General features: G+C 33.7%; 1 protein-coding gene across 1 annotated transcript; it reads left to right on the forward strand.

Moving 5' to 3' along the window:
* Positions 1-20,272: 20,272 nt before the first annotated feature.
* Positions 20,273-20,584, forward strand: LOC101683941 (60S acidic ribosomal protein P1-like). The gene has a single exon (XM_045070890.1). The coding sequence runs from the start codon at positions 20,273-20,275 to the stop codon at positions 20,582-20,584; it is 312 nt and encodes a 103-aa protein (XP_044926825.1).
* The last annotated feature ends 857 nt before the right edge of the window (positions 20,585-21,441 follow it).

The following is a 21,441-nucleotide window of genomic DNA, read 5'->3' on the forward strand; positions in this document are numbered from 1 at the left end:
ATAGAAGAAAAAAAAACTAGAAAATTCCTAAAAGAAAGCATAAGGAAAAATTTCCTTGACATTGATCTTAGTAATGATTATACGGATATGACACCAAAGCACAAGCAACAAAAGCAAGCAAGAGACTACATCAAATTAAAAATTTTCTACAAAGCAAAAGAGACAAAAAATGAAAAGTCAACCTACAAAATAGGAGAAAATATTTGCAAACCACATATCTGATGAGGATTAGTATCTAAATATGTAAGGAACTCATGACTCAATAGCAAAAAATAAAATAAAAATAAGTAAAAAGTGGGCAAAGGACCTAAATAGGCATTTTTCCAAAGAAGTTTATCAAATGGCCAACGGATCCATGAGAAGATGTACAACACTACTAATAATCATGGAAATGCAAAGCAAAACCATAATAAGATCACCTTATGATGATTAGGATGGCTGTTATACAAAAGGCAAAAGAAAAAAATGATGGGGAGAATATGAGGAAAAGGGAACATTATACATTCTTGATGGGAATATAAATTGGTATAGCCACCACACAAAACAGTAAGAAATATCCTGAAAATTGTAAAATAGAGCTACAATATGATCCAGCAATCCCCCTTCTGGGAATATATCCAAAGGAAATGAAATCACTACCTAGAAGAAAAATACCCCTGTATTCACTGTAGCATTATTTACAGCAACCAAGACATGGAAATAACCTAAGTGTCCAACAGTGGATGAGCGGATGGAGAAAGTGCAGTGTGTGTATACACACACACACACACACACACACACAAATATTATTCAGCCTTAGAAAAGAAGGAAATCCTGCCATTTGCATCAGTGTAGATGAAACTTGAGGGCAGTATGCTATGTAAAATATGTCAGGAAAAGACAAATAGTATATGATTTCACCTTTTATGTGTAATAAAATCAATCAATAAATAAAAACACAGGAATGGAGAGTGGACTGATGGTGACCAGGAGAAGGGGGTGGGGAGTAGGGAAAATGGATGAAAATAGTAAAGGATATAAACTTCTAGTGATAAAATTAGTAAGTTCTGTGGCTGTAATATACAGCATAATGACTGTTTAATGATACTGTATTGTATATTTGGAAGTTGCTGAGAAATAGATTTTTAAAATTCTTACTATATATAAACAAAATGTAATTATATGAGGTGATGGATGTCTCGACTAACCTTATTTTGGTAATTATTTTAAAAGATAAACATACAAAATCACTACATTATACACTTTAAACTTGCACAATGTTGGGGCACCTGGGTGGCTCAGTGGCTTAAACCTCTGCCTTCGGCTCAGGTCATGATCTCAGGGTCCTGGGATTGAGCCCCGCATCGGGCTCCCTCCTGAGCAGGGAGCCTGCTTCCTCCTCTCTCTCTCTCTGCCTGCCTCTCTGCCTACTTGTGATCTCTCTCTGTCAAATAAATAAATAAAATCTTAAAAAAAAAAATAAATAAACTTGCACAATGTTATACGTAAATTACATCTCAATAAAACTAGAAAAAAATTAAAGATATAGTTTACATAGATATGATTTATACAGCAAAAAGGAAAAGAATAGGAATTGTATATTAGAGAAATATTCTAGATGAAAACTAGAGAGGAGATTGAGCACATGAATTTTGTGCTCCATATAATAGAATGTTATATAAACAAGAAACAGTTCATCACTTAACAATTAAGAAGCTTACAGATGTGATTATCTGCAAAACTCTTCCTAAGAGAAAAAAATGTTTAAATCAGATTTGAAAGATAATAATGAACTTGAGTTGGTAGAGCTAGGTATATAGAAAGAAATCAGCATTTGATTTGGGAGAATTACTTGAAAATAGACAGACAATTAGGACTGAGCAGTAACATGTTGGAAAGGACTGTTGAACATACTAGAAGAGGATACATTAGTTAGGGTGGATTTATATGACAGAAGCAACAAGATGGATGTTTAGATATTAACAAAGTATACTCAATGAAAACTAGAAAAAATTCTATTTGTTATACAAAATAAATGGTTTACCAAAGAAATAGTGACCAAATAATTCTAATTATTTGCCTAGCACTTTATAATACATATATAAAGATTTCCAAAATCGAATTGGCTTTTGATTCCTCAACATGATTAGAATGGAATACAGGGCTCCAAAAACATTCAACAGGATAGAGAACCCAGAAATAAACCCATGATTATATGGTCAATTAATTTATGACAAAGAAGTCAAGAATATACCGGGGAGAAAGACAGTCTCTTCAATAAAGGTGCTGGAAAAACTCTACAGTTTTATGTAAAAGAAGGAAACTGGATCAGTTTCTTATACCACACACAAAAATAAACTCAAAATGGATTAAAGACCTACTGTGAGACCTGAAACCACAAAAATCCTAGAAGAGAACACAGGTAGTAATTTCGCTAACATTGGTCATATCAACATTTGTCTGGATATGTCTTCTAAGGCAAGGGAAACCAAAAAAAAAAAAAAAAAAAAAAAAAAAAAAAAGCTTTTGCACAGCCAAGGAAATCACCAACAAAACAAAAAGGCAACCTACTGAATGGGAAATATGCTTGCAAATGATATGTCAGATAATAACCAAAATATATAAAGAACTTATACAACTAAACAGCCAAAAAACCCAATAATACAATTGAAAAATGAGCAGAGGACCTGAATAGACATTTTTCTGAAGTAGACATGAAGATCAACAGACACATAAAAAGGTGCTGAATACCACTAATCATCAGGGAAATGAAAATCAAAACCACAATGCAATATCCCCTTACACCTGTTGGACAAGGGCTAAAATCAAAAAGACAACAACTATTGGTGACAATGTGGGAAAAAAAGAACCCCTGTGCACTGTTGGTGGAAATGTAAATTGGTACAACCACTGTGGAAAACAGTATGGAGGTTCCTCGAAAATTGAAATAGAAATGCATGATCCAATAATTCTACAATTGGGTATTAAAGGAAACAAAACACTGATGTGGAAAGATATGTGTGCCCTAATGTTTATTGCAATATTATTTACATTAGACAAGATATGTAAAAAGGAAGCAACCTAAGTGTCCATCAATACACGAGTGGATAAGAAAGATGTGATATATATGCAGTGTTATCTTACACAGCCATAAAAAGGTTGAGATTGTGCCATTTGAGACAATATGGATGGACCTAGAGAGTATTATGCTAAGTGAAATAAGCCTAAATAAGTCTAAAAAGACTTAAAAATAGACAAATACCTAAATGTCTAAAAAAGACAAATACCATACAATTTACTTATAAGTGGCATCTAAAACAAAACAGGAAGAGATTAAGTAAGCAAAAACCAGAATCTGACAAACAAACTGATGGTTGCCAGAAGGAAGAAGGGTGAGGGTTGGACAAAATGAGTGAAGGGGAGAAGGAGATATAGGCTTCCAGCTATGGGATGAATAAGTAATGGAAATAAAAGACACAGCATAAGGAAAATGGCCAGTGATATTACAATACAATAATATTGTATGGAGACAAATGGGAACTACACTTGTAGTGAACATAGCATAATGTATAAACCAGTAGAATCACTATGTTGTACATATGAAACTAAGGTAACATGGTGTGTTACCTCTGCTTAAAAAAAAAAAAAAACCCCACAAATTTGCAACAAAATAATTTATGAAAAAGTTGATATTGCAGTACAGTGGAAAAATGTATTTTCAACCAATGAAGCTGTCAACTGGCTATCCATTTTTTAAGTATGAATTTTTATCTTTGCAGACAGAAAACTACTTCAGATGGATTATAGATTTACATATGAAAAGTAACATTATGAAGTTTCCAGATAGTACCAGATAAGAATATCTTTATAATATTGGAGCAGGCAGATATTTTTTAAAGTGATACAAAATCTGTAATCAAATAAAAATTATTATTATTATTAAAGTTATTATTACCATTAGTGGTAAGAACATCTTTTCATAAAAAGTTACCAGTAACAAAGTGAAAGGGCAATCCATATTGTAGGAGAAGACAGTTGGCAGCACATAAATCTGATGAAGAGTTCACAAATATAAAGATCTCTTCTGAATAAAGAATTCATCCAAGAAAAAAAAAATGGGGAAAAAACTTAGGCACTTGAAACAACAGAAGAGGATCTAAATGGCCAATAAATATTAGAAATTGTGCTCAACTTTTTAGTCCTCAGGGGAAATAAAGACCTAAAATTAAAACCCTAAAATTGATACTGCTGTAAACACAATGGAATGCATAAGAAAGACAAAAATGTTAAATACCTGTAGGTATATGGGGCAATTCAAACTCTCATAGGCTGTTTGTAGGAAATAAATTGGTACAGGAGCTCCCCACCCCTCACCCCCATCAGCAGCTTTACTTCTCACAGTTTCAGTTTCCTGTAGCCCATCAAGATCAGGAAGCAGATGATCCGTTTCTTAACACATCACCAGAAAGTCAATACTAGTCATTCACCTCACTTTATCTCATCGGGTAAGCTTTTTATCATCTCACATTATCACAAGAAATGTGAGAACAGTACAGTAAGATATTTTCAGACAGAGAGAAACCACATTCACATAAATTAATATATTGTTTTAATTTATTTTATTATTTATTGTTATTAATTTCTTACTGTGCTAATTTATAAATTAAACTTTATCATAGGTATGTATAAGAAGAAAACAGTATATACAGGATTTGGTACTATCCATGATTTCAGGCATCCACTGAGGTTCTTGGAATGTCCCCTACAAATAAGGGGGGACTATTGTATAAGCACTTCTGCAGACTGTTTTGCAGATTCTACCAAAACTGTATATCTAACACCATTACTCAGCAATTTGGTGCCTAATATTACTGAATAGAAATGTCTTCCAAACTCAACTAAATATAGGTATGAGACTTTTACAGAGCTATTAAAAATAGCCATATATTGAAAAAAAAACTTGAAATAGTCTTCAATATTATAAAGCATAATTATGGTATGGCATACTCATTCAATGAATATTTAATGAATGAATACACAGTAGTAAGGGTGAACTTTAATTACATGTAACAACATAGGTGAATTTCATTAAGTAAAATTTTGACCAAATAAGACAGTCACAAAGGAGCAATGCTGTATAGTTCTATTTTTACCTAAGTAAAAATAGAGAAAGCAAAACATATGTGAACAAACGTTTGTGGCAGAAGTTAGGTTAGAGGTTCTCTAGTGCACTGTAGTCTTGGAGGGGGAAAGAAAGGGCTTCTGGTTGCTGTCAGTGTTCTGTTTCTTTATCTGATTCTTGTTTACATGGTTGCGTTCACAAAGGCAAATTCATCAAATTCCATAGTTATGATTTGTGCACTTTTCTATATGGGCTGTTTTATTTGAGTAAAAATTTTAATTGAAAATATTCTCATTGGGCAGGACCACAGACATAAATCTCCAGGATTGTTGATATAAACTCTTGTTTTAAAAGTTCTGAAATTATGGGGCGCCTGAGTGGCTCAGTCAGTTAAGCGTCTGCCTTCAGCTCGGGTCATGATCCCAGGGTCCTGGCTTCAAGCCCCACATCAGACTCCCTGCTGAGCAGAGAGCCTGCTTCTCCCTCTCCTACTGCCGGCCACTCCCCTTGCTTGTGGTCTTTTTCTCTGACAAATAAATAAATAAATAAAAACTTAAATAAAAGTTCTGAAATTCACCTGCCTCCTTAGGGCTATAGGTAGTGCATGAAGGTTCTGACATCCATGATTTCGTTTTTTTTTTTTTTTTTTTTTTTAAACTTAAGTCAATCAAAAATTTGCTTGGTATTTTGTTATTAAAATAAATAGGCTTGAGGTCATATTTGTCCAAGATGAAAAAGAGGCACAGTAGATGGGTAATTTGTATATATGTATATTTGAAGGGCATATTTGAAGAGTAGTGAGTAGCGTGGTGTGATTTAATTCATGAGTTTCTGAAAGAAATGATGCAAGTGATGAGGTCGTGAAAAGGGGAAAATACTTTGGTTTTAAATGATGAAAATGGAAAGGTAATTTAGCATCAAGTAATTGAGATCTTTGAATGCTGTGTTAGAGAATTTGAACTAATTCTGTAGAAAATGAGGCACCACAGAAAGTTTTTGAAAGGAAAGTGACAGAATTTTACCTGTTTCTATGAAAACTCAGGTGGCAATGTGAAGAACAGGTTAAAAAGATTAGAATCCAGAAACCTGGAGATTAGTTCGATAGATTTTTGGAACAGATAAAGCAGACGATGAAGACCTGAACCAAGATATTAATAGGAGGAAGCATTAGAAGAGAAAGGCAGAGAATTTTGAAAAATGTAGTAGTAAGAGAATGGACAGAATTTAACAAGTGAGTAGGTATGGGAAATGGGAAAAAAATGAATGAAGTAAGAGTAACTTTAATATTTCTAAATATTGTGAGAAAAGTGATGAAAGTGAGCATAGAATTTCAACAGAAATAATAAATAGAACCACCTTTAGGGAGAAACTAATGAATTCATCGTAGCATATTAGCATTTGATATGGGGGTTTGGTATAACATTAGTATGAACTGGCAGTGGAGAGTGAGGTATAGAAGCAGGATTGGATGAAAGTGTATATTTGGTAGTTTTGGCACAAATGTAGTCTTTGAAACCATAGAAATGATGTTCCAGAATCTTCCTGTCAGATTGAATCTTTATCATCATAGTTTTTCATTGTGTTGATACGTAACTTCATTTTAGCCCACTTTATGAATACATTTCTGAATTCTCTAATGTTAAATGCAACATTTCACATTTATTTATACGGTATCCCATAGGACCCAACATGGTGTTAGGACCCAAAGTGATCATTCACTACTAAATTTTTGGCGATATGACCTCTCAGGTATCTGACAGTCTCATGATTTTGTATTCATTATGAATTTTACAACTTTCAAATATTAATACTATATGTCACTCAACTTCTCAAAACATGTGTAACAGAATAATCTATATTATATAATTTATTTTTATAATAGCAAATGTGTTTCAACAATAACATTGAAAAACCTTGATTAGATCTTATAGCCAAAATTTGGTTACCACCAATACTAGGGATACTGAGTTAATTTATGCCTTCATTATTTCCCATATGAATTATTGCATTAACCTCCAACTATGTCTATAGTTCTACATTTCGCTATTCACTCTGTAGTCAATAATCTCCATGTCTATAATTCTATAATTTGTACTCCTGCTTTAACGTAGCTTTTAAGAATTTTCTTCTTGTGATTATTCCATATCAGTGCAGTTTCTGTGAAATTCTATTAGGATTAAATGAACTGTATCAGGATTCTCCAGAAAAAACAGAATCAGTTGGGGAATCTATCTATCTATCTATCTATCTATCAATAATGGGAAGAGATTTATTAAAGGAATTAGCTCACACAATTATGGAGGCTGAAAACTCCCCTAATTGCCATCTGTAAACCACATACCCAAGAAAGCTGGTGGAGTAATTCAGTCTGAGTCCAAAGGCCCGAGAACTGGGAGCAATGAGGGCAGAAGATTGATGTCCCAGCTCAAGCAATCAAGCAGAAAAAGCCAAGTTTTTCCTGCCTCTGCCTTTTTGTTCTATTCAGGTCCTCGATTGCATGATGTCCACCCACATTGGGGAGCATAAACTGCTTTACTGAGTCCACTTATTCAAATGCTAATTTCACCCAGAAACACCCTCACAGACACACTCAGAAATAATGTTTAGCCAAATATCTGGGTACCCTGTGATCCAGGGAGGTTGACACATAAAATTAACCACCACAGTAGCTGTGTACCAGAGTTCCATTAGTAGGGATGTTGTTTTATTATTTAGAAATCTTTTCCCCAGATTGTCAGATTATATGCTAACCTATGTAAGTGATTTTTCCCGGAATAGAAACCTACCCTTTAAAATTAAGTATTTAATGTAACTTTGGTTTAACCATTTTAATAGTAATTTTTCCAAAATTGATTATACATGTTCCTGTCTTTTACATAACATGTACTAAATATAATTTAACTTTATATAATGATTTAGGACCTTTGTTATCTACATCAGCTGACTCTAACTTCAAGATTATCTGTATCTCCCTCTTTATATCACCCTTAACCAATACTAGTTTGGGCCAGAAAAATATCATGTTTCATCTGGATTGTATTAAAGCCTGCTTTCTGATTTCTTAACTTTTTTTCATACCCACTTCAGCCTATTGTCACAGAAACTGGAATGATCTTTTTAGCATTTAAGTCAAATCATGGCATTCTTCAACTCAACACTGATAAGTCCTATTGATTCTTACAATAGCCTGAAAGCCCTTAAATGACTTGGTTCCTCATTACTTCTCTTATCTTACTTTCTGCTACTCTCTCAAGATAGGAGTCCTGTGTTCCCACTTAAGGGTCTTCGCCCTAGTTGTATTTACTTGTATATCTTCTACCCTTACCAATATTTTAATATATCTCCTAACCTTTGACACACTCACAATTACACACACACACACACACACACACACACACACACACACAGGCTTTTAATTTATTGCTTCTAATGTGCTACAAACTCAAACAGCAACTGAATAGTTTCGTCGAAATGATGTCTAAAATTAGCATATATAGGCTCTAAATGGCAACCTGAAGAACTTTTCTTTAAGGAAACTGTATAGTTTTTGCACATGATTCAGTGGCATGAGTTTATTGCTTTCATATTTTTGACTGTTGTAAATATTTGACATTACTGAAAAAGCCATCTCAACATAATAAGGTACTATTTTCTACAGCATATAAGTGACACTGATGAAAATCATCAATAGAAGGTAGGAAGAAAAACAGCTTCATGTGTGATTGTTTTAAAGTCCTAATTACTTTTCTTCCATTTTTATTTTAAAAGGAAAAAGTTTGTTGAACCACTGAAGAATGGATTTGGGTGCAATCCAAGGCATTTAGCAGATTCCCATTTATTTAAAAAATGAAATTGAGAAAACAACAAAAGACACACAATGGAAAATATTTACCTTTGTCTAAAGTGTCAGAACCGATCCTATTTAGAAAGTTTAAAACTGAATTTTAAGGCATATAGAGATATTTAAGATATAAGACCAAGGAAAGGATGGCTGTTTTCATAATGAACATTCTCACCTCATTCCCATATTACAGTGTTAAATATCAAAATTAAATTAGTTATCTTCTCTTCATTGGAACTCTAATGAAGTGTTAACACTGCCAAATGAATACCATGATAATTTGTTGCATGGTTTAGCATAAGCAACATTTTATTATTCTAACTTATAATAATAATGGCGATTCATTATATTTACATAACTCTAATATCCAGAAGAAAATCTATAAGCATAAGTGATATATGTATTCAGAAGCCTATCAATAGCTGCAGAAACCAAGATATATGGCAACTGAACATGATATTGATTGCACAGAGATTGACAATATTTTGTGTTCATTGTTTGAATGGCTGACTTAACTATCTTCATTTCCTGCATAGGGAAACCCAGATAATAGATAAGGACTTGAGCCCCCTCAAAAACCAACAAACAAAAAACCCCAAAGTGAAAAACAAACACTGTGTTATATCAGATTCTATGATAGAAATATAGTCTTAGATAAAAAGACTAGCTGGTGGGAAATTTTCGTATTGGTACTGAATGAACAAGTGTCAAATATACTCCCTAAGTAAATGTCAGGTCTCCGCAATAGGCATATGTTATTAGTCCATTGAGCTATTATATAGGAACCTCATTTATGTATCATTCACTCTTGAGAGTAATTTATGTTAAGATGAAATGAAATTCATCTTCAGCTCATCTGAAGAGATTGAGTAACTGGAAAGCTGAGAGAAGCTCATTTTGTCAGCGTATACCTATATGGGAAGAGAATGCATCCCTGGAGATAGGCTCCCATACTTAGAGATTATGGCATGAGTGAAGTCCACAACACAAAAATTGAATGTTACTCTTTGCTGTTATTTTTGTACTGAAGCATAAATATTAGGAAACAACAAGAGTCATTTTTTCTATAGAGAAAATGATAGGAGTTCTAAAATAGAAACAAGTACACAACCTCTAGTTGTTTCCTTCCTCATTCCCTGTCAATCAGTATAGTGTTGAAATAATGGAAACTCTATGGAATCCTCATCAAAATGGTCCTGGGTTAAGAATATGTGCAAAAGGGGCACCTAGGTGGCTCTCCTTAAACATCTGCCTTCGGCTCAAGTCATGATCCCAGGGTTCTGGGATAGAGCCCCACACTGGGCTTCCTGCTCAATGGGAAGCCTGCTTTTCCCTCTCCCACTCCCCCTGCTTGTGTTCCCCTCTCTTGCTGTGTCTCTCTCTGTCAAATTAAAAAAAAAAAAAAAAAAAGTGCCGAAACCCCTTTCCCTTCTGGGTAGACCTTTAGGAATATGACTTTGCGGGATGAAGGAAAATGCTGTGAGGTTCTGATAAGGCCAGATGACATTAGATACTTCATTGGCTATCTGTACTCAATGCTGGTTTAGTAAAGATTTCTTCTATTGTGACTATTAAAATCAAAGCTCAAACCATTCTTGTATCACCCCACCATCATCATCCTCATCATCATAGGTAACATTTAATTTGTGTATATGTCAGGTTCTGTTTTATATACTTAATAGCTTAATATTATTAATTCCACGACTCTTCAAAATAACCCTACAAAATAAATACTTTTGTTATCCTCACTTATGATAAAGATTTTGAAGCATACAGAGGTTAAGTAATATGTCTAATATTACACAGCTAATAAATGGCAGAGGTGAATTTTCAACATAGGCAACAAAATTCCTGGAACAAGATATAGACAACAGTTTAGTATATTGTGTAAATGAGGAAGAATCATTAGGAAAATTCTAATTTATATATTTTAAGCAATTTACTAACATGGTTAGTGTTCAATAGTTATTTTAAAAAGTATACATCATAAAAAACTTATAAATATAATAAATTAAATTGTTTATTAAATAATACCATTATTTGTATTATATCCTGTGTCTTTTCTTTTTACTAATCATTTCAAATTTAACTTCAGTGGTATATTTTTATTGTGTTGTCACATTTTTCCCCCCTCACTTAACTCAGTCTATGACCTGATAGCATATTACTATCATCTCTCCTTGTCTACCCAAAGTCTTTTACCAGGACCAAAAAAAAAAAAAAAAAAAATTAGCCCTTTTATTTTATTATTTCACTTTATATATATATATATTTTTTTTTTAATTTTGTATTTTTTATAAACATATATTTTTATCCCCAGGGGTACAGGTCTGTGAATCACCAGGTTTACACACTTCACAGCACTCACCAAATCACATACCCTCCCCAATGTCCATAATCCCACCCCCTTCTTATTTGGCTTAGATTTATTAGGTATATGTGGTGTTCAGTCTAGGTTTATAATGTTATTTCTTCCCACAGATGTTTCCTACAACACATTTTTTTCTTATTTTTTTAAGAAAGGCTTAATTTTTACAGCAATTTTAGGTTCAGAACATAATTGAGAGGAAGATACAGAGATGTTTCATGAACCCCCTACCTCCACAAATGCATGGCCTCGCTCGTTATCAACATCCATCACCAGAGGGTATCTTTGTTATAATTCATTAATTAGCATTGACATATCAAAGTCCATAGTATACCTTAGGATTCACTCTGGGTGTTATGCATTCTATAGGTTTGGACAAATGCATAATGATTTGTATCCATTATTATGGTATCAAACAAAATATTTTCACCATCCTAAAAATCCTCTGTGCTCCACCTGTTCGTCCATCCCTCTCCCCATTTCTCCCAACCACTCACCTTTACAGTGTCTCATAGTTTTACCTTCTCCAGACTGTCATATTGTGAAACGGTATAGTATGTACTTGTTCAGATTGCCTTCTCCTACTTATATTATGAAGTTAAGGTTCCTTTGTGCCTTTTCATTTCTGTGTCTGGATATACCAAAGTTTATCCATTTACCTACTGTAGGACATCTTGGTGCTTCCAAGTTTGGGCAATTATGAATTAAGTTGTTTTACACATCTGTATGAAGGTTTTGGTGTGGACATAAATTTTCCACTTCTTCACATGTGATTGGTGGGTCATATGGTAAGAGTACTTTTACCTTCTGAAAGAAATTGTAGAGAATTGGTATAATTTTCCCTTCTGTGTTCAGTGCAGTTCATCAGTGAACACACTTAAGCTTGGTGCTTTCTATTTGGGGAGGTTCTTAATTATTGAATAATATGGTCATATTCAGATTATCAGTTTCTTCTTGTATAAGTCTTGGTAGTTGGTATCTTTCAAGGAACTGGTCCATTTACCTAGGTTATCAAATGTGTCCAGCATAGAGGTTTTTTTATAGAATATTTTTTTATCCTTTTAATGGCCATGGATCTTTAGTGATATACCATCTTTCACTTCTAATATTGGTAAGTTGTATCTTTTCTCTTTTTGTCTTAGACTGGCTACATAGAAGCTTATTGATTTTATTGATCTTGTGAAAAAAATCAGTTTTGGCTTTCTCGATTTTCTCTATTGATTTCCTATATCTGATTTAATTGATTTCTGTTCTAAATTTATTATTTTTGCTGTTGTTCTTTCTTTGGGTTTAGTTTTCTCATCTTTTTCAAACTTTCTAATATGGAAACTTAAAACATGATTTTAAACCTTTTTCTTTATAACTACCCAATGCTGTAAATATCCTTCTGAACATTGCTTTTGCTACATCTCACATATTTTAATAAGCGTGTTTTCATTTTCATTTAGTTCCAAATGTATTTTCATTTCTCTTGAGGTGTCTTCTTTTACCCATGTGTTAGAGCAATATTGTTTAATCTCTGTCTATTGGGACTTTTGAGTTATCTTTCTGATATTGATTTCTGGTTTAATTGCATTATGGTATGAAAACAGATTATTATGACTTCTATTATTTTAATTTTTTAAAGTGTGTTTTATGACCCAGAATATGGTCTATCTTGGTGAATATTCCATATGAGTATGAAAGAATGTGCATTCTGCTGTTGTTAGATGAAGTAAATTCAATACATTTTTAAAATTTTAATGAAAAAAATTCAAGAATTTACAAAAGCCGGAAGTAGAATATAATAATTTCCTATTTACCCACTACTCAGCTTCAGTGAGTATCATCCCATGGCTGGTCTTGTTTTTTTCTATATGCCACTCACTTCTCTCCACCATGATATATTTTGAATCCTTCCTTAGGCATCAGTCCATCCTCTCCATAACTTACAAAATAATCTTAGCAAGGTAACATTTTTCAAGGACTTTGTTCAGAGATTAGGCAAAAATTTATTTCAGATACCATTATCATTAGCTCTTACAGAAGTATAAATAAAAGTACACATGTCTGGGAATTATCAACTAAGTGAATTTTACAATGTTACTTATATTCTCTACTCCCCAGTTTTCTCATCTCTAAGATGAGAAAAGATTTGTAAGCCTCACAATTTCTTGTGAAGATAAAATGGTGAAAGATGTGTGAATGTCATATAAGTAGTTGATTCAATGCAGGCTGAATTTGAAGTATAAGTGTAACTAAGAAACAGAACAATATATTATTCTTATGCCTCTACTGTGTATATTTTGGAAATATAGTCAGAGTTTGTAGATATCGAAGTGCTGGTTCATGGATGTCTTAATGCAGGAAGTTAAAAAGCTACTAAAGAATTACCCAAATCAATTTTTCCAAGAAGATAATATATATTATTATACTGCTAGGTTTATATTGGAAGTTTTTATAACCATCATTTTGCTACCATATGGATTTTAAAGTGATTGTTTGGCTTTTCATTTTTCCCTCTGTATATTATAATAACTTTTAGAGACAAGAGTCTCATGCTCTAGTGACTGACACAGTTAAGCACCCCTTTAGCCAAAAATTTTTAACAGATGTTTTTTATCAGCAAAAAACAAAATGTTTTTTATACAGCTCTTTATACTGTTTACTTATTATTACAGTACATATATGAACTTGAACAAGAAAAGAAATTTAGGAAAAATAAATTTAAGATTTTGACTGTCATTTTAGAAGAAGGTAAATTGTTATATATTTTAAAAATATACCTGTTAAGCATAAATCTAGTCATAGAAATGGTATTATTATAATCATTCATTGAATTAACAGATACTTACTGAGTAAAATTTTATTCCACTCCTGTGCTTGACACTGAACTGGTGTTGGGGGAAGGCCATCAATAAAGACAAGATCCCTTTTCTCATAATGCTTACCTTCCAACTGTGTTCTTCATAACTCATCCTGGCCCTGGGCCAATTCCAAATGACAATGATCTCATATATTTTCTCTTTAGAGCATGAGGAGAGAGAGAGGGGAAAAAAAACAAAATTCCGTCATTGCCCCGAGATGAAGTCATTATGATTACGGGACACAAATCAGATTTTTATTCAATATTTGACATAAAAGACAAAATTTTACATTTCGTATATATAGAGAAAGAGAGAAAGATAGAGACAGACAGACAGACCACCAGAATCAGAAGCTATGGACTATATTGAAAAATCTATTCTTGTGTAATATTTCAATTTGATTTGTCTCCCATATTAGCATATGAACTGTATGGTATTATTACCTACAGGTATGAATTGCAGATTGTTATCTTCTTACCCCAAATTTTGGTCCAGCAATATTTTATTTTATTTGATATAATATGACATTTTATTGTATTATGTATTTGAAGCAGATACTTTTTCTTTCACTTATGTGAAGATGTTAAGACTCCAAGGTAATCACCACCGGTAAAATATATCATAAGTTAAGAATATAGCCTTCAGTTTAAGCATGTGGATTTTACAATTGGATAAACTTAGGTTTAGATCAGGTGTCCACCAATGACAACTGTGTGGATTAGACCAGTGTCTTAGGTAGTATTTACCTTACAGATGTAAAAAGGTGCTAACAAGAATGCCACGTATCCACAAAGCTCCAAAAATTTTTACTTACACATGCACATAAGTAAACACAGAATTCAGCACTTTGGAATTGATTAAAGCTTGGACAGTAGTGAAATGCTTAAACAAAAAAATCTGAATAAAATTACTTGTCTTTGAGGCAAGGCAGGCCTAATTTTTCAACATGATACTCTTTTCTCAATACAGACATGTATTAAAAAGTCAAAAGGCATATGCAATTGCAGAGGGATATAACATTGATGTAATCATAAAGTTACATTTTTATGATTATAATGAAGTAATTTAGTGGAGAGGCAAAGGACATTTGGAGAAACTATTCTGATGTGGATAATACTACAGCTCTTTATACAGTTCTATTTCTCCATTATCTAGATATAAAGCATCTATTTACTGATACAGGTTAATGAGGACTTTGGTAAAGTGCTTATTTGTGGCTTTAAAACCCAACAGAAATTTACCATATCAAGTAATAACCCATAGTTCTTTTAAAAAATATGCAGTTTGGGGTTTATATGACAAACACAAATCTGCCCATGAGTTTTATTATTAAGTGATGAAAATTCTATATCAAATGTAAAATATAGAAATTTTTCTTAATATTTCTAAAAAAATAGTATGTAGGTTTAATTACTGAACTCATGGAATTTATGATGTAATAGTGTTTCAAGACCATAATGCTGAGGCATTTTTGTTCATTATAGTGTATACCAGGGATATAAATGCCATGTAACCCAGCAAAGTTAACACCATGAGAAAGAAAGCAGGATCACATAACTGTATATATGGCAGAAGGGGAAAGAGAGAGATTGAAAACCCAAGAGAAATTATAACCTAGTATTGACTTCTAAGATGCTGGGTAAAATTAAAAATATGAGGACTTTTGGTTGCTTCAAGATTAAAAGAAAATACACACAGACACACACACACATATGCATACACCAGTTACAAGATATTCCCCATTTTCATGATACATAGTAATCTTCTATTCATTCAGTGATTAAACTTTAGGTAACTGAAGTTTATCTTTTTTAATTTTTTAAATTTTATTAACATATATTATTTGCTTCAGGGGTACAGGTCTGTGAATCATCAGTCTTACACAATTCACAGCACTTGGCATAGCACATACCCTACCCAATGTCCATACCCCAGCCACCCCATTCCTCCCACCCTTCTCCCCTCCAGAAACCCTATCTGTTTCCTGAGATTAAGAGTCTCTTATGGTTTGTCTCCCTCCCTTGCCCCTTGTTTCATTTTTTTCTCTCCCTACCCCTCACAACTCCCCACCCTGCCTCTCATATCAGAGAGAACATATGATAATTGTCTTTCTCTGATTAACTCATTTTGCTTAGCCTAATACCCTCTAGTTCCATCCACATCATTGCAAATGGCAAGATTTCTGTTTTGTGATGGCTGCATTATATATATAGATATATATATATATATATCTATATATCTCACTTCTTCCTTATCCATTCATCTATTGATGGACATCTAGGTTCTTTCCATAGTTTAGCTATTGTAGACATTGATGCTATAACCATCAGGGTGCATGTGCCCCTTTGGATCACTATATTTGTATCTTTAGGGTAAATACCCAGTAGTATGATTGCTGGGTCATAGGGTAGCTCTATTTTCAACTTTTTGAGGAACCTCCATACTGTTTTCCAGAGTGGCTACACCAGCTTGCATTCCCACTAAAGTGTAGGAGGGTTCTCCTTTCTCTGCATCCTTGCCAATATCTGTTGTTTCCTGGCTTGTTAATTTTGGCCAATCTGACTGGTGTGAGGTGGTATCTTGGCATCAGGGAAATACAAATGAAGCTTATCTATTAATAAGAGAGTCATCACAGGGTGCTGGGTGGCTCAGTCAGTTAAGCATCTGTCTTCAGTTCAGGTTGTGATCCCAGGGGCCTGGGATCAAGCCCCATGTCTGGTTCTCTGTTCAGTGGGGAGCCTGCTTCTCCCTCTCTCTCTGCCTGCCTCTCTGCTTACTTGTGATCTCTGTCAAATAAATAAATAGAATCTTTTTTAAAAATAATAAAATTAAAAAATTAAAAAGCGTCATCACAATTCTTGACAACATCAAAAATACAAATAGCATTTTCAGTGTTGCTGACTCATTTATAATTATGTAATTGCTGCCTAATCTGTGTTAGACACTGTCATAAGTACTGTCATAAGTACTGTGTTCAATTAAAAGATGTGGTTCATGCCCTCGTAAAACTTTAATACTTTGTAGAAGGGAAAAGTATTTACAATAGTCCCATAGAGTGACTATATAATAGTTACAAGATGTAAAAGTGCTTTGAAAAAAAAATATGGAGCAAAATAGGAAATTATTACAATCAGACATCAAGACATGGAATGGGTAGTAGTCTGAGAAAGTCTCTTGGTGGAAGCAATACTTCAGTTAGAAAAATTTTTCCCAGGCAAAAGAAACAGCATATATAATAACTCTAAGCCTGGAGAGAGTTAATTCTTTGGAGGAATAATATAAATGTGGTTGCCCTGGAGAGATCACAGGAGTGGTATTACAGAGGTAGACAGGGGCCATCCTCAAACATTTTGCATAGGATATCATGATAAGGATTTTATATTTTAGCTAAAATAGGATTGGAAACTATGAAAAGATTTTGAGTAGGACAATTATCTTTTTTTATAAGCATATTAAAAAATCACCTCAACTATGATGAAAAAGAGATTACTGCTTTTAGTATTTTCTGATGATTCCATAAGTCCAAAAGTGAAAAAAGCAAATATTCGTCAGTGACCACCACCACATGGTCAGTACATTCTTCATGTGTATGTTCTTTACATCCAAAACGTCAATAAGGTGGAATGTTACAATCCTAAAATTATAAGCTCACAGTATCCAAGAGGATAAGTAAAGTACGTTCTTCAGAGAAGAGATTTCAATAAAATTCTGAATGCTGAGAGCAAATGAAGTAACAAGTGGTGAACTAGGACAGCAATAGCTAGAGCTTCTAGTACAAATGGAAGGACTGAAATAGCAAAGACTTGTCATAGGAGAACCCTAGGAAAAGTAGAAACTCGAGAGTCCTGTATACAATGAAGTGTGAGATCGATGTATAGTTCTAAGCAAGAGGATTCAATATATGGCTTCTGTATATGAGCACAATATTCTATTATCTCTTCTTTTGTACCATCTCATTAAGGCCTGGAAGCTAGGCACACAGACAAAGATTTAAAGGATTCTTTTCTAAAGCAATTGAATGCCATGTATAAATTGTTGTTTTTGTTGAACCCATCCTGTGACAAAGCTTACCACTGACAAAATCCTACAAGTTCCAAACCAACTTTTTATTGTATCATTTTTAAATATGAAAGAACAGGGGCACCTGGGTGGTTCAGTAGGTTAAGCATCCAGCTCTTGGTTTCAGCTAAGGTCATGATCTCAGGGCATGATATTTAAATAATAATAAAATATTAATATCAATATTAATAAAATAGAAATAAATATAAATGTTTATTTATTTCTAAAGATTTTATTTATTTATTTGACAGAGAGTGAGATAGAGTACAGAAACACAAGCAGGGAGAGGGAGAAGCTGGCTTCCCGCTGAGCAGAGAGCCCGATATGGGACTCCATCCCAGGACCCTGGGATCATGACCTGAGTGGAAGGCAGACGCTTAACGACTGAGCCACCCAGGCCCCCCCATAAATAAATCTTTAAATATGAAAGGACATCCTAGGAACAGTAGAACAATGAAAGACTGAGATTTTAAAAGTGAATCTAAAGCAGTTTCTCAGTCATGGCACTATTGACATCTTGGAAATACTATACAGTAAAAACCAATAGTGTCCATCCTACTTGTGATAGTTAAAAATGTCTTCACACGTTACCAATGTCCCAAGGGGACTAAATCATCTCCAGTTGAGAACCACTGCTCTGTAGGAAACAGATTGAAGAAAAGAAGATAATTTTAAATAATTGTATTTCCCTTAAACACTGCATTCACAGTATAAGAAAAATATAACATAAAAAGCAAATAGGAACAAAGAAGCTCTTAAAAATCAGTACTTCTAAATTAAATAAAAAATAATTGACAACTTAGAAAAGTCGTGTAATACACCAAAGATATGGAACCAAAGGATAAAATGAGGGAAGATATACTCATGAAAGACCCAAAATACAGAGAGAGCAAAGAAAATAAAAGCTAATAGAAATTTCTCAGAAAGGTGTCTAGGCTACATAGACTTGACAAGTGCTCAAAGAGTAAGTGACTAAAGACTTTGAAAGGTAAAGAATGGAATCTACAGAGAAAGAGAATTATCATATGATCTCCCTGATACAAGGAAGTTGAGAGGAAACATGGGAGGTATGGAGATAGGAAGGGAATAAATGAAACAAGACAGGATCAGGAGAGAGACAAACTGTAAGAGACTCTTAATCTCACAAAACAAGCTGAGGGTTGCAGTGGGGCGGGGGGGGGGGAGAGTGGTGGGGTTATGGACACTGGGGAAGGTATGTGCTATGATGAGTGCTGTGAAGTGTGTAAACCTGGTGATTCACAGACCTGTACCCCTGGGGCTAATAATACATTATATGTTAGTAAAAAAATAAAATAAAAAAAAAAAAAAAAAAAAAAAAAGAATGGATTCTAAACCTTCCCTGGAGAAGTAGTATCCATACAAATTAATGAGAATTACATTTGAGTCACATTATCATAAACAGGGAAGCAGCTTGAGATCAAAGAAGTTATAACGTTATAAATCTAACAGAAAATGATCTCAGAAGAAAGGACTGAGGTAAAAGGAAGAATGTAAGTAAATACTGCATTCATATGAGTAAATCAAAGAAACAAACTCAGACAAAAATTATCTTATTAAACCGAACTATAGCAGCATGTGATCTGTGGAGAGTGGGAAAAGTTAATGTCTTCCAAAGCTTTTGCTTTGTTGAGGACGAAGATAAGTAAGTAACTTCAGATTTTTAGCCTCATTGACTTAAGTAGCACGGTAAAGTTTCTAGCACAACCACTAACATAAAGAATGCATAAATTCTAAAATACTAGATGGAAAAGTTGAAATAAGAGAAAAAAGTCCTATCAGAATAAGGCAAGAAAAGATAAAAACAATGTAAAATGGCAGGGGGAGGGGGACAAATGGAAGAGACAAAATATGGAGGTAGAAATAAATCCAAATATATCAGGAAAGCTTTTCCTTACCTTCAGCTAAGGTGTTAGGTCCTTTCTAGGAAACAAAGGCTGCGTTGGGGTAAGGCCCTCTCCTCATCTGGTGATTAGTGCCGTTCCCAGGCAGCCCCCGCTCAGTCTTCTCCTGTACCTTGAGCTCTCCTGCATCTGCTCATGGCCCTCATCCTGCATTGTGATGAGGTGACAATACTGGAGGATAAGATCGATGCCCTCATTAAAGCAGCAGGTGTAAATGTCAAACATTTACGGCCAGGCCCTTTGCAAAGACCCTGGCCACAGTCTGTCTATATGGGGAGCCTCATGTGCAATGTAGGAGCTGGTGGACCCATCCCAGCAGCTGGTGCTATACCAGCAGCAAGTCCTGCTCCTTCCACCACTGCTGCCCCAGCTGAGAAGAAAATGGAAGCAAAGAAAGTAGAATCAGAGGAGTCTGATGATGACATGGGCTTTGATCTTTTTGACTGAACCTCTTCTGTAACCTGTCCAATAAAAAGCTGAACTCTTTAAAAAAATTAAAAACAAATCTATCAGGCATGATGATGAATGAAAATAACTTTGCCAGTTAATATCTAAAGATTGGCTGCTGTGCCCTGTTTCTAAAAGCCATAACTAATATATAGGAAGACAGAGGAGATGAGAGGAAGGATGACACCAAATATATACTAAATACCTAGAAAAAGGATTATTCATATTAATATCAAACAAAATGGATTAATGTCTCATAAAATAACAAATATATGAGCAAAAAGTAATCTAATTTTGAAAAAAAATCCATTGCATTATAGGACAAAAACATGCCTGAATGAAATATTTGATATTCAAGTAAACAAAATTATAGAATATAAAATATCTGAACATGAGTATGCAACTCTTTAAGAAAATGCATTCTTAAAGTATAGTTAATATGTGTTACAACTGATCGGATTTGACATTTGGTAAGTATGGTGGTGAGACTGATATGCTTGGAATGCATTCCAAGCATATCATCATGCATTCCAGTGCACAATGCAATTTAACTTAGAAATCGGTATCACAATACAAAGTATAGAAATCTTAAAATGCACTTTTAAATAGCACCAAATAAACTTATATATAACATAAAAATGGAAGTCAATGGAAATATGTATTAAAATAATGGATAATGATATATTAAAGAAAAATGATAGATTTAGTATTTCTGTTAGAAAAGAATAAAAAGATTAAAATAGTAAGCAAAATAGCTAACTTAATTCTGAGAAGGAACATTAAATAAATCCAAAGAAGGCAGGAACCACTTAAGAAATTAATGGACTAAAGAATAAAGATTCAAGGAGAAAATAAAC

The sequence above is a fragment of the Mustela putorius genome, unplaced genomic scaffold (assembly GCF_011764305.1).
Source record: "Mustela putorius furo isolate JIRA1106 unplaced genomic scaffold, ASM1176430v1.1 tig00003974_pilon_pilon_pilon, whole genome shotgun sequence".
Classification (NCBI taxonomy): Eukaryota; Metazoa; Chordata; class Mammalia; order Carnivora; family Mustelidae; genus Mustela; species Mustela putorius.